Here is a 14,642-nt window from a genome sequence, read left to right as displayed (position 1 = left end):
GATGATTTAGCACTTCCAATTTTTTTTCCTCACATTCGCCTTTTGTATTAAAAACAAAAAAAAAGAACTGAAAGAAAATTTCAAGTAGCATTACAGTGAAGTAAGTGTTTTCCTCTTTATAATTTACAATGATGATAAATAAAACTATATTTTTTGATCTGTTACTTAGCAATGTGAAAAAAAAGTGGTCACTGCGACGGAATGCCATGAACAGGGGCCCGGGTTCGATTCCAGCTGAGTCGGAGATTTTTCTCCGCCCAGGGACTGGATTTTGTGTTGTCCTCATCATCATCTCATCCCCATCGAAGCGGAATTTGCCAAAGTGGCGTCAGCTAAAAAGAGTTGCTCCAGGCGACCGGTCTACCCGACGGGAGGCCCTGACCACACGACGTTTCATTTCGACTGTCTACAGTATGAGTCCCGCTTTGAAGACAGTCCCGATGGACAGCGAAGACCGGTCTGGAGACGCCCCAACATTGGTGGGATAGCAACCTTTTCCTCGTCATAAGATCTGACAGCTAGAAGTGATGGTCTGAGATACCATTTCATTTTGTAGCAGGACACGTTAGGTTGTCATCCGGGCACTCTTACAGCTCAGGTATCCTGAACTTACATTTCAGCAAAATAATGCCCGCCTGCAAACGGCGAGAGTTGCAACTGGGTCTCTTTGTTCTTGCTAAATCCTACCTTGGCGAGCGAGATCACCAAATCTGTCCCCAACTGAGGACGTTTCGAGTATTATAGGCAGGACGATCTAACGAGCCATTTGGATAGAATTTGCTACGATAACTCTCGGGAGGACATTCGGCAACTCTACCAATTAATGCCAAGCCTAATAACTGCTTGCATAAGGGCCAGAGGTAGACGAACAAATTATTGACTTGCTAAAGTGTTAAAGCTCTGTGTCTTGTATGTATAACCCAATTTTCCTAATATACTTATCATTTGTTTGGCTGTTCCTGTTGATCACTATTACAGATTTTCGTCCCATTCGGATAATTCCTTCGTGATATGTCTCTAACGTCTCCTCCACAAACACACATCCTGAGGTTCTTTATATATTAATACTACAATATTATCTCTGAACTCACAAATAAATAGTCTTTTTCCAATTGAATAGCTTTATAGGCTGGAAATAAAATCCAATTGCATGCTCGCGTAAGTTACGTATTCTGAACTATTATTTTCGAACTGATCCCAAACGACTGCGAACTCCCTTTGGAACGTAGCTACCGGTTATTCATGAGAAGGGTTGTGCGAACAAAATACTTTGACTACCGTGAAGTAAAATCAGATAGTGAAGTGGCCAGTTTATACTAAAAAATGTGTCATTACGATGAACTGTAAATGTGTAGGACGCACACCTAATAGAATAAAGGGGTGGGGTGGGGGGAGGGGTAGTGAACACACAGATATAACTACATCAGCAATGATCACGAGTTCGCTTAACTCACAGGAGAGCATCATGAAAATGTCTGAAAACAGAACTGGTAGATCCTTGAAGACATGTACCAACTAGCCCATGGAAACCACCTTACAAGGTTTCAAAACCAGTGTGAAATGAAGAATCCAGAAAGGTTCTTGAGGTGGCTATGTATCACTACGGTAGCGATCGTGAGGACAAGATTAGTTGAAAATGGTGTGTTCGCTTATATGAAACTTCCTGTCAGATTAAAACTGTGTATCAGACTGGGACTCGAAACTGGAAACTTTGCCTTTTTCCGACAAGCGCTCTGCCGTCTCAGTTATCCAAGCACTCAAGTGCAGATCACGACAAACCATAACTGTTTCACTCCCTCCAGTACTTTACCTCCTACCTTCCCAACCGCACAGAAAGTTCGTCTGCCTGCCTTACGGGACAATCACTCCTGGGTGAAAGCGTATTGGGTAGACACAGCTCAGTGCAATATGAGTTATAGGCCTAGTTTCCAGAATGAATTTTTCACTCTGCAGTGAAACCTGTGTTGATATGAAACCGTATGGGGGAAGAAAAGCAGTGACAGTGTTGCTGGTCAGTTGACCTAGGGTAGCTCAGGGAGGAGACCGAGTGCATTTATTGTTTCCACAATGAAGCAACAAGTGCGAAAATCTGCTTTGAAGTTTCCTTTTTGTTTAAGGATCTTACTGCTGAAAGTCGTGGACGTACGTATTTAGTTACATTATTATGCTCAGGGAATTGCAAAATGCCAGTCCATACAACTAGCCATATCTAGCGAATATGTAGGGAGTGAATTGACGAAACTAACGGGAAACAAAATGCTACAACACTTAGACGGGGATACAAGCACGAGACATCACAGGATCTTGATTGCCGACACGATAAAAACGACACACACTACAGTCTATAGACCAAATGGTGCGCCGTTGCGAGTCACTCTTAGTGAGTCCAACAAAGGCATCCTGAAGCACTTCCGTGGCACTGCACAAAGGAGGCCTGGAATAGACGGCCGTAGGAACTGCACACTCAAAGCAGTGCCGGTAATGCACCATTGTAAAATAAATAATAGGCAGGAAAACCACGACGATCCAAACATTTCAATGGAGGAGCGCAGATTCCGCAGACAGAAGCGGACACACTCCAAACACTTCGGAAACAGATCCTTAGACTTAAGGAAACGACGATGACACAGACGGAGCGAGAGATCCAGGTGTTAGAACAGAAACTGAATAGAATTAGAGAAATTCTAAAAAAAAATTGAATACATAGAAAATGCAGCGTCTGTAGAAGAAGGTGGCAATTTGAACCGAAAGACGCTGACGTTATTATGACACTGCAGACAGGAGCCGTCGAATCCGCGGACACTACTAAGGTGCAGGCTATGGTGAACAGGATTCCGTGGTCCGACGATATCGGTATTCATTAAATAACATTCGGAAGTTCGTTACGAAAAGACTACCTATGCAATGTTATAACATTACAGCACTCAATATAAACAATGTTCAATCGGGTCTCAATATCCGGGCGTTAAAAGATTATCTTTTCGCTGAACATATAGCTATTATTCCACTCTAAGAAGTAAGGTCGTGTAAAGTAAAGAGAATAAGTAATTTTGAGGCAGTTGACGGTTCTTGTGGCACTGCAATTTTGTTGATATAAGACATTGTGTATACGATAAAGACGACTGTGGACATCGTAAAGGGCACAGCATTGCAGTTGCACGATACGTTACTTGCCAATCTATATGTGCCATCGGGAACAAATAGCAGAGCAGGCAGAAACTACTTATTTACCGAAGACATAATAATTATTTTAGCAAGCTCTCATTACACAACGACCTTAGGCGGAGACTTCAACTGCGTACAACGAGGGGAAGGCCAGGTCTCAAACTATAATAACTGCGAAGAATTGCAAACTTTGACGAGTGGAGTAGAGTTGGTAGACGCCTATATGACACCGCGCCCCAACGTCACGACCTACGCTTTTTAGCTAACACTACCGCGAAGAGATTAGATAGAACGTACTGTCAAAGCGTCTGATGTTTATTGTAACCGGCACGAAATTATTGCCAGAAAGTTTTTCAATCACTGTGTTTACCATATTGGGAACAACCTTCCTTGCCAAACAGCCTTTAGAGGGCGTGGTGCGTGACACTTGAACATCTGCCTTTTGAACGAGGAAGCACTGAAACAGGCTATTTTAGAATTATGGAACCAATGGAGCTCCAGGCAGACACGCTATCAGAGCCGTGCGTCTTAGTAGATGGAATACGTTAAACCATAAATAAAGTGAAATAGTGCGCCAAGGAAAAAGGGAAGTGGGATACATCAACTATCGAACTACATGTATCTCAAAGATTTAAACGCGAATCACGAAGCCTTGCAACAAAGCTTTGTTAAAATAAACGGGTTAAAGAAAAATAAAAACATATTCTTAAGTCGACAATTCTTGTATGACAGACTAATCTGAGCAAACAACAATTATAATGTTCCTTCGGAACTTACTTCTCGTATTATGTGGAATACAGAAGAAAATCGAGCAGAAGTTAATTAAACGTCTAATTGACGAACAAAATATGTATTAAGATGCACAGGTGACCACAAAGCAACACGTAGGATATCATTTTACCAAATGTTATGCGGTACCGAAATCCTGTTCTAATGCCACTCCATCTTACATGCTCAGTGAAGTAAGGCGGGTTAAAAACGAAGGACTATTAGAACGTTTTACTTCCGCAGAAATGCGTTTAACAACCCACGCAGCACATGAAAACAAGGCCACAGGAATATATTTCCCTAGACTCTCATGCTTTGATGGTTGGATGGTGTCGGCGCCGGAAGCACAGAAATTCTCAACGAAACAGTTACAAAATTTTTCTCCCCCCGCAGTTTTGCCGCAGGGCTGTTGGTATTGATGTAAACAATGGTTTCAATGGCTCTGAGCACTATGGGACAACATCTGAGGTCATCAGTCCCCTAGAACTTTGATCTACTTAAACCTAACTAACCTAAGGACATCACACATATCCATGTCCGAGGCAGGATTCGAACCTGCGACCGTAGCGGACGTGCGATTCCAGACTGAAGCACCTCGGCTACAACGGCCAGATAGATTATAAACAATTAAAAGATTACTGACCGACTGACCACCTCATTAAATACCCGTTTTGAAATTCTAACGTGTCTCTTAAAGACAGATTGAAATTGTGACTTGGTGAATTTTTCACGTACTGTCTGTCGTACTTAACGGATTTTTCACCTCGGCTCCTTCGGGTTACTCAGATTTCATTGATACTGCTTAGAGCTTGTTAACGATTAAGAGAATCGTAACAATTAGGGGGATTTCTATTAAAGTCGAGTTTTGCGTAGCTTCTTCCTGAGTCGGTGTCTTCATCTCGAAGCATTCAAGCTTCCTCAGAGCAACTGGTAGACGGAAGACGTGTGACTGTGGAACATGAGCTTGGAGGCTAAGAGAACCGTCGCAGTGTCTCAGTTTCGAATCCTGATTCGGCACACAGTTTTAATCTGACAGGAAGTTTCTAGGATAGACTAAACGCACCAAACACAGGGGCATACAAGCAGTCAGCCCTCCCGCGTTCCATAACATGGGACTGCGCTCGGTACCTTCCGCCTTGGGCATCAAGGTGATCTGCAGAGAATGTACGTAGACGGAGAATAAATTTTGTTTGCAGGGATAAGAGAATACGCTCATGGGACTTATTGCTTGAAATTCATCTCCGTGTAACAAATACAGCGAGAGTGACAAGTATAACATTAGTGGGATAAGTAATGATTACTAATCATATGAAATATCTCATTATTATCTAGAAATAATAGATTTTGTACACAAAAGTAACAATCAATTCTAAAATTGTTAAGTATGCCATACTTTAATAATATGTTCACGCAAAAGAAAAGTTGCATTTATTTGAGAAATTCCTCTACACAAGTCAGCGAACAGAACACAGTTATAATCATGTAAACTGCTATCATGTAAGTAGATATGAAGGCTCATGAAATATTCGTAGCTTCTGTTGTACTTATCCTAACTTGTACGCTTATTTTTCATGTTATGAGTACTATGGAGAGTGTTTAATGTGTTGATTTCATGGATAATTCGTTCTTGATGTGAATTTATAGTTTCTTGTCAATTCGGCTCCTTTGATAGTTTCTGTTTCATGTACAAATAGTTCTTGATACGGCGATTGTTATAGTTTCTCGTGACATAGCTTCTCCATGCACCATACCAAGTTATCCTCAGTTTTAGGTAAGCTTCTATTCTTTGTCGGCAATTACAGAATACATAACTTAAGAATGTCAAATTCCGATCGATTAATACACCTATTTTAATTTTTTAAGGCTATCTAGTGAGGTAATTTGGATCATACGATGACTCACCACTCCAGGTACCTCTACGAGGTAAGTCCAACCACACTCCACTGCAAAATGTAGGGACGTGTTGGATAATTTATTAACAACTGAGTAGAAAGAAATGGAAGTGCGGGAGTATACTGCCAGAAGTCTCTCAGTTGTGTACAGAAAGTTGGACATCACACGGCGTCAAGCCAGTGTGACCTATGTGACTACGAGGGTTGCCCAGAAAGTCATGCACCTTTTTTTTTTCTTCAACAGTTCTTTATTGAACATAATGAGAATTACACACACAAAGGAATTGCTTTATCTAGACACCCTATTCTCCCACGTAATCTCCATCCCGTTCTATGGCGTTCCACCAGCCCCAAAAAAAGGGCTTGTATGCCCTGTCGGTACCAATCCTCGTCGTGGTGGCAGAGCCAGCGCTTCACTGTGTGAATCGTCTCCTCATCGTCCTCAAAATGTCTTCCACGAATGGCATCCTTTAATGGCCCAAAGAAGTGGATGTCCGAGGGGGCAGGCCAGGCGTGTCAGGTGTGACAGCCGTGGATGGCCTCCCCGACTGCTGCAAATCGTGGAGCCCCGCCGAACGCCATCTGATGACCTCACCCTCCGTGCCCAGCGGCTAATTGTACTTCTGTCGGCAGCAAATGCTCCATAGACTTTTCACAAGCGTTTGTGAATGTTCCCCACAGTTTCTTTCTCTGAATTGAGGCATTCAAAGACGGTGCATTGTTTGTAACATACATCACCTACATACGCCATTTTGAAACTGTCCCGCCGCTACGCTATCTGTTGGAAGTTATGGAAACTTGGCGCTCTGACTCAGGAGAACTTCAAATAATACGTACGTAAAGTTTCGCATTCCTGGAATTGTTTACTGCTGACAAAAAAATATGCAGTGCCTTACTTTCTTGGTAACCCTCGTATACAGGGGGAGTCACTTAACATTACCGCTGGATATATTTCGTAAACTACATCAAATACTGACGAATCGATTCCACAGACCGAACGTAAGGAGAGGAGCTAGTGTAATTGGTTAATACAAACCATAAAAAAATGTACACGGAAGTGTGTTTTTCAACACAAACCTAGGTTTTTTTTAAAATGGAACCCCGTCAGTTTTGTTAGCACATCTGAACATATAAACAAATACGTGATCAGTGCCGTTTTTGTCATTGTAAAATGTTAATTACATCCGGAGGTATTGTAACCTAAAGTTGGCGCTTGAGTACCACTCCTCCGCTGTTCGATCGTGTGTATCGGAGAGCACCGAATTACGTAGGGATCCAAAGGGAACTGTGATGGACCTTAGGTACAGAAGAGACTGGAACAGCACATTACGTCCACATGCTAACACCTTTTTATTGGTCTTTTGCACTGACGCACATGTACATTACCATAAGGAGTGAGGTAAACGTACACACGTGGTTTCCGTTTTCAATTACGGAGTGGAATAGAGTGTGTCCCGACATGTCAGGCCAATAGATGTTCAATGTGGTGGCCATCATTTGCTGCATACAATTGCAATCTCTGGCGTAATGAATGTCGCACACGCCGCAGTACATCTGGTGTAATGTCGCAGCAGGCTGCCACAGTACGTTGCTTCATATCCTCTGGGGTTGTAGGCACATCACGGTACACATTCACCTTTAACGTACCCCACAGAAAGAAGTCTAGAGGTGTAAGATCAGGAGAACGAGCTGGCCAATTTATGCGTCCTCCACGTCCTATGAAACGCCCGTCGAACATCCTGTCAAGGGTCAGACTGGTGTTAATTGCGAAATATGCAGGTGCACCATCATGCTCATACCACATACGTCGACGCGTTTACAGTGGGACATTGTCGAGCAACGTTGGCAGATCATTCTGTAGAAACGCGATGCATGTTGCAGCTGTTTGGGCCCCTGCAATGAAGTGAGGACCAATGAGGTGGCCGCCAATGATTCCGCACCATACATTTACAGTCCACGGTCGCTGTCGCTCTACCTTTCTGAGCCAGCGAGGATTGTCCACGGACCAGTAATGCATGTTCCGTAGATTCACTGCCCCGTGGTTTGTGAAACCCGCTTCATGTAGAGCTGCAACGCATTCTCTGTTAATGCCCATTGACAGAATTGCACTCGATGATTAAAGTCATCACCATGTAATTGCTGATGTAGCGACACATGAAACGGGTGTAAGCGGTGACTATGCAGTATGCGCATGACACTACTTTGACTCAGTCCACCGGCTCTCGCAATGTCCCATGTACTCATGTGTGGTTTCATGGCAACAGCAGCTAACGCACCAACTGCACCCGCTTCTCCTGTGACGGGCCTGTTACGGACCCGTTTGCGTGCTACGACCATACCTGTTGCATACAGTTGGCGGTAGATGTTTTGCAATGTGCGGCACATTGAATGCTCTCTGTCCGGGTACCGTTCTACATACACTCTGCAGGCTTCAGCTGCATTTCGTCGACACTTGCCATAGATGAGTATCACCTCCACCTTTTCAGAGTTCGAATACACCATGGTCACAGTTCCTACAACACTACACTATCACAGACGTCTGGTAACACGGTGTACTACAGTTGGTCTGCGTGCGGAGACGAATGCAGAATAACAATAGCAGCAAGCGCTACGTGCGGACACTGCGACAGCTAGACCAAACCACAACAGTGCACTACAGCCACACTCGTAAGCACGGTCGTCATCGTAAACATGTCCCTGTAGATGCTGCTCGCCGACCGTGGCCCGTGTTTGTTACAACACGCAACTGAACGTCGGAGGTTTCAAGCGTCAACTTTAGGTTACAATATCTCCGGATGTAATTAACATATTACAATGCAACAAACGGGACTGATTACGTATTTGTTTATATGTTCAGATGCGCTAACAAAACTAACGTGGTTCCATTTAAAGAAACCTAGGTTTGTGTTAAAAAACACACTTCCGTGCGTTTTTGTATGGTTTGTATTAAACAATTACACTAGCCCCTCTCCTCACGTTTGGTCTGTGGAACCGGTTCGTCAGTATTTGATGTGGTTTACGAAATATATCCAGCGGTAACGTTAGGTGGCTCACCCTGTATATCCAAATAGGGTTGGCCCAAGAACAAGAGGCAGTTTTAGGAACGGAAAAATACGTAATGCGTCAATCAGCTAGCAGTTACGGTGCACTGTGGTGGTGTTCTTCTTTGCAACATGACCCGGAGACAACCTGTGAATGAGCTTACACACGAAGAATCACCAGGCAATTGGAAGAAGGACTAAGTGTGACGAGTGTAGCAAAGGAGTTCGGAACAGGATTGTTTCACGTGCATGGGGAGCATTCCGAACGACGTCACTGCTCTCGGAAGGAGACGAGGTGGTCTTTTCTTTTATAATAGCAGATTCAGTCTCTTCAGCGATTCTTCGTCTAACCTCACACAGTGAGAGATGGGAACATGTAATGTACCCGGGAACCTCGTCGAACACAACCGTTTGATAATATAAGCGATATGGCGCACTGACGCATAATGTTACTTGGGTGTACTCACCTCCAAATCTTTTAACATATTTTCATACACCGCTCAAAGCTATTGTGACGTGCTACAACTCCCCCCTATGCCTCTTTTCAGCGATTCATTCGGCCATGACTCCATTTTTATGCATGTGGAGCAGCTGCTGGAACGAGACAACATTCTGCGAATGGACTGCCTGATCCTCTGACTCTACTTCGGTCGAGCGCCTATGGGGAGACTTATTGGAACCAAAGACCATAAAGCAAGTGTGAATATAGCTGGTGGGAAAATGGAGTGTCTTGCCACAAGAAATTCTTCCTGTCATTCTGGCCAGCGTCAGATCACATTGCTGATTATGCATTACTCTCCATGGTATTGTAATATACAAGGGATCATCATAACTCGAGGTGGCTACAGTGTTATTAGTATCTTTGAAAAATATTGCCCTTTCTGTTCGTCTCATTGTGTAGTTCCTTCACTTACCGTCTGTACTACAGTGAAACCGTCCTTTCTGAGTAGAGTGCAAGGTCCATCGTGATTTATTACATGGCAGTGACACATCACGTGGAAGTCTTAACGAAGACTTTCAAGTGATGTTTTGCTTACCAGTGTAATTACCTTTACAACTGGGTGTGATAGTATACTTCTGGAACAAGAGGTTTGAAGTAGAGTGCTTTGCTACTGATACTATGTTTGAAAGCAAGTTGACTCACCCAGAGACGATTCGACCACCAGGCTGCTGCTTCAGGGTTAGTGAAGTCGACGATGGCACCAGATCCTCTCCACCAAACAGTGAAAGTGCTTCCATCGGTGTTGCTCACAACGTAACCTTTGGCTAATGCGTCCGAATAAACGGGTTCACAGTTCGAGTTAACAAATGGGTGTACCCACAGCGTCACGCGGAATCCCAGTGCGTGAAGATCATTCGTGAGGCCACGCATGTCGGGGAATGCGGTCGTGTCGAAAGTGAAGCTGCCATAGCAGGTCTCCCAGTTGTCGTCTATTTCTATTTGGCTCTTGGAGAATTTGTTGGCAATTACCTCGTTGGCGAGCTGCCTCACCATCGAGTCGTTAACAGATGCTCTGAACCTCGCCCACGTTGACCAAATGGGGTAAGTAGCCATGCCCGCATCCGGAATTGCCGTCGGTTTGCCCAAATAGTTTTCAATTGCGTACACATGCGCTTGTTTCACGTCGTCGAAAGAACACAGATCCCACTCCATAACAATCTCACTTCTATCAATTGGATAAGGAGCCTTATTCTCGGCAATGAAACAAATTGCATCTAGGGACTGATTCGTATTCTGGTCGATGAAAAGAGGCACGTTTGGTTTAATGTGGACGAATCTTCCGTCGGAGAAAAGCCAGTAGCGTACAACGACGGCCTGGTGGCTACCTGCGTTGGGGACATACGGGTGGTGGTCGTACTTAATGCTCTCAATGGGCCATGTCTGATACGTTGTCTCGAGTCCACCATAGATGTGAGCCCCTAGGTGCTTCTGACAAACTGTGACCGCCGTTGTTGAAGACTTGACCCTATGCCGAGCGCTGAGGCAATGATCGGTTCCATGGTGACGACGCAGGGATACTGAAGAATTGTCAAAGTAGAAGTACTCTTCATTGCTGCTCCTCTCATGCCGTGGACTGGGGAAACTCTTGTCACTGTGACCTATGATGTGTCCCACTTCCACTACATGACCATCTGAAACATGTAAATGAGCATTCGGTTTAACAGGTTGAATAGCATCTAAGTGAATTTATGAAAGCTGCAAGTGTATGAAATGCAACAGGAAAAACATGAAATACATGGCACAACAAATTAATGATTCCAGCTTCAAGTTAAAATCTGTAAATGGAGCATTTATGCACTAACCGGTTTCATTATTTTCTGTGTTGACTAAGTGTACAATGTTTTCGTAAGATAGGTTAAAAGTATTACTGGGTATCGGAGGAAGATGAAGAGTGTAATGAAACTGGTTATTCTGAGATAAAATGCACAAACGGATCTAGAATAATATGAAATAAGTGATTCCCAAGTCAAAGCCTCAAAATCCAGAAATTCACTATCAAAAGGCTATTTGAAAACGTATAAACAACAATGTACAAACACTATATACAACTACTGAGATTATCCATGACTTCTTAAAAATATAGGAAACGATAAACAGTTATGTGTACATTGTTTTAGTAGATTACATTGCATGAATAGATCGATATACAGTGGTATTTTTATAGGTAAATCTTTGTTCTTGTTCAGTACAAATATGAAGTTCGAGTCATGTATGTGTTGAGTCAGCGTAGAGGTTGAACTTACGACAGCAGAAACTCAACCAGTGTTCATATCGTTTAAGGAAATGAAGCTGAACATCCCACAGATTAGTAAATGAACTGTCACCGACATGGATTATGAGAAACAAAGAGCCACAAAAGAGGAGTACTATGGAAACAGTTTGTTTAAATTCTACCATGCTATGTCTGTCTGCTGTGTGTCACTATCACGTACTTCAAAATTAATGAATCGACCTCGGGCTATAAGAGTGAGGTAACTTGTAGAATAAGGAGGCTCATCTTGGATCTTCTGAATTAAAATGTGAATACTGTGTTGGTGTATTATATTATTAACATTTTAAATGCGTTATTTATATGACCAATCTGCCAAGTACGAAGTGCAGCTATATAACAGCAACAACAGCAGCATAAGGAGATCATAATCAAGAACAAGAAAAGGACTAAAAATAAAAAGTGAGGTGAACAAGTAATGTTGATGTCCAACAACAAAGGTGGAACTTTTTATTTTTTTTTCCTTTCTTCTAGTGGTAGAGTGTTTTCTTGCATAATCATTAACAATGACAGTCACTGAAAAGGAATCTGACACACTCGGGGTAATACAGGTATGGGAAACATAAGTAATGTCGTGGAATAAGAACAGGAAAGCTTCATTGATGAAGCAGTAGAACAGTAAAAGAACACTGATGAATCATATAAACAATTAAAATAGTTAGATACTAACAATAATAAGTAGCATGTTGGCGTTGTTAATAAAAATGAATAAGATAACGAGAATCAGTTTGCAAAAATTAATGAACATTTTGAAAATCGCAATGGTTCTTTCAAAAAATTTAAGCAAGAAATTAACGATCGATTGACAGAATTGGGTAAAAATGCAGCTCAGATAACCGATACCAATTAAAAATTGCTAGACTAGATGGTCCAGGATGAAAGAAATGGAATTTAAATTTAGCAATTAAGTCAAAAATATCAAAGATGAAATGACAGGAGATAGGGGGAAGAAGAAAAAAATTGCTTACAAAAAAGTGCATGCATTAATAAGTACTGTTGAGAAAAATGAAAATAGTATAATTTGATTTTGGATACTAATTTTGTTACAAAACTGGCACTTGCTGAATGCAGTTTTGTCGAACAGGTGAAGACAGTAGACAATATGTTCATGTAATATTACAATAATAAAATCAGTACCATAGGATGAAGTGTTTCTGTTCTGTGGAATCAAAGTTTAAAAATTGTATAATGGTGTAGTTAACAGAAATCTTGTTACCAATATTGGTACCATATTTTGAACCATTTCAATGGAAAAATTTTCAGGTGAAGGTCGTTTGCAACATGTAGATTGTCTGCAACATAGCAGAGATAATTTTGTGTCTAATACAACAGACATTATGAAAATTAAGTTCTTTAAGAAATTCCTGGAAGGTGAAACATTACATTAGGCTAATCAGTATACTAATGATGATGTAACATATTCATATTTTTGGGAAGGATTTTTAGATTCGTTTTGGTCAGAGACTGGACAAGCTAGAATAAAAAGTAAATTCCTTTCTGGACAAAATTATAGGGAAGGGAATTAGCATGAAATAGTTTTGCAAAAATCTGCTTAAAATTAGTCCATTTTCACCCCTATAGTTGCCTTAAAAAGATGGTTACCAGTTGAAGAAGAGTGGAACCTAGTCTATTGGACAGATGAAACGATAGATCAGTTTTTGAAATATGTAGATAAATTAGAGTTTTGGAAACAAATGGAGAAATACGACCATAGTAGGTGCACAAATTTTGAAAGAGGTAGTAATCAAAATAGGCACAGCAATAATGACAGCAGGATGGAACAGAGACACCATGATGGTAACAATTGTCATCAGAAGGAGCACAATAGAGCAAATGAAAATAATGTTCACTCTGGTAATAGAGAAAATGGAAACAATGTTCATTCTGCTAACAGCTCGAACAGAAATTGGAATAGAGATGACAACAACAACACGAGGAAAATGTGGGGTCTTAATTAAGGAAACAAAAACTCGCTCGACAGTTTTGTTGGTCCACAAGTTGGAGGCTTATGAAATAATGACAAATGAAGCAGAAATTGCACTAATACAAACACACACAAAAAACACTCTAGTGAAGAGGTCAGTAGTTAAGTGACTGGTGTATACACTCCTCTTCATATTATACTGGTTGAGAAATAAGTATGCTTACTGCATAAGACAAAACACGTCTGGCTATGCGGTTCTAGGCGCTGCAGTCCGGAACTGCCTGACTGCTACAGTCGCAGGTTCCAATCCTTCCTCGGGCATGGATATCTGTGATTTCCTTAGGTTAGTTAGGTTTTAGTAGTTCTAAGTTCTAGGGGACTGATGACCTCATATGTTAAGTCCCATAGTGCTCAGAGCCATTTGAACCATTTGAACAAAACATGCCAATGAATTAAGTGAGCACACAGACATTGGAGAAAAGGATGCAGAGGAAGTTTATTTACCTCAATTCTATAACTGGTTAGGGATGTCTTTTGTCAGTTGCTGAAGTTATTGATTTTTGTGATGATTCTGAAATTCAGAAACTAATGGAATAACCAGGTAAGAAAAGAGTTAATATTGTATGAATTTGCAGCAACTTAAGTCAAACCAGGTATTTAAAGAACAATAAAGTAGGGAATGATGTTGTTGATAATATGTGCGGTGATACTGATGATTTTTGTGGTAGTACTAACGATAATGAATACGATGTATTGAAAGTAAGTAATGATGAGTTCGGTAATGAAGAAGGTAAGTATTTTGTACGTTATAAAAAAGAACTGGAGGCATTAGGTGTTAGTGAAGAAATTTGAATTGGGGAAATGATGCTGCAGAGATACCCAACGACTCTGCCAAAGAATGAAAGGATATTAATAAGAATATTACAGCAAATGAAACACTTGATTTAATTACTAGTAAGGTGGCATATATAGATGTGCATATTAATTCAGTTACCGGTTACGAAATTGACAGGAGGCTGCTTTATAACATGTATGAAAATGAATATTTGTATATAATATGCAGTTAGTGAGGCTACTGAGA

At 41.5% G+C, this 14,642-nt stretch overlaps 1 protein-coding gene across 1 annotated transcript in view; it reads right to left on the bottom strand.

The window, feature by feature from the left end:
* Positions 1–14,642, bottom strand: part of LOC126282310 (myogenesis-regulating glycosidase-like) — an 86,098-nt gene that overhangs the window by 49,831 nt on the left and 21,625 nt on the right. Inside the window, exon 3 of the mRNA XM_049981966.1 lies at positions 10,011–10,999. Coding sequence (XP_049837923.1) covers positions 10,011–10,999 — 989 coding nt within the window. The remainder of the gene's footprint in view (positions 1–10,010; positions 11,000–14,642) is intronic.

The sequence above is a fragment of the Schistocerca gregaria genome, chromosome 7 (assembly GCF_023897955.1).
Source record: "Schistocerca gregaria isolate iqSchGreg1 chromosome 7, iqSchGreg1.2, whole genome shotgun sequence".
Classification (NCBI taxonomy): Eukaryota; Metazoa; Arthropoda; class Insecta; order Orthoptera; family Acrididae; genus Schistocerca; species Schistocerca gregaria.
Note: the sequence above shows the minus strand (reverse complement) of the source record. Positions and strands in the feature narration are given on the sequence as shown.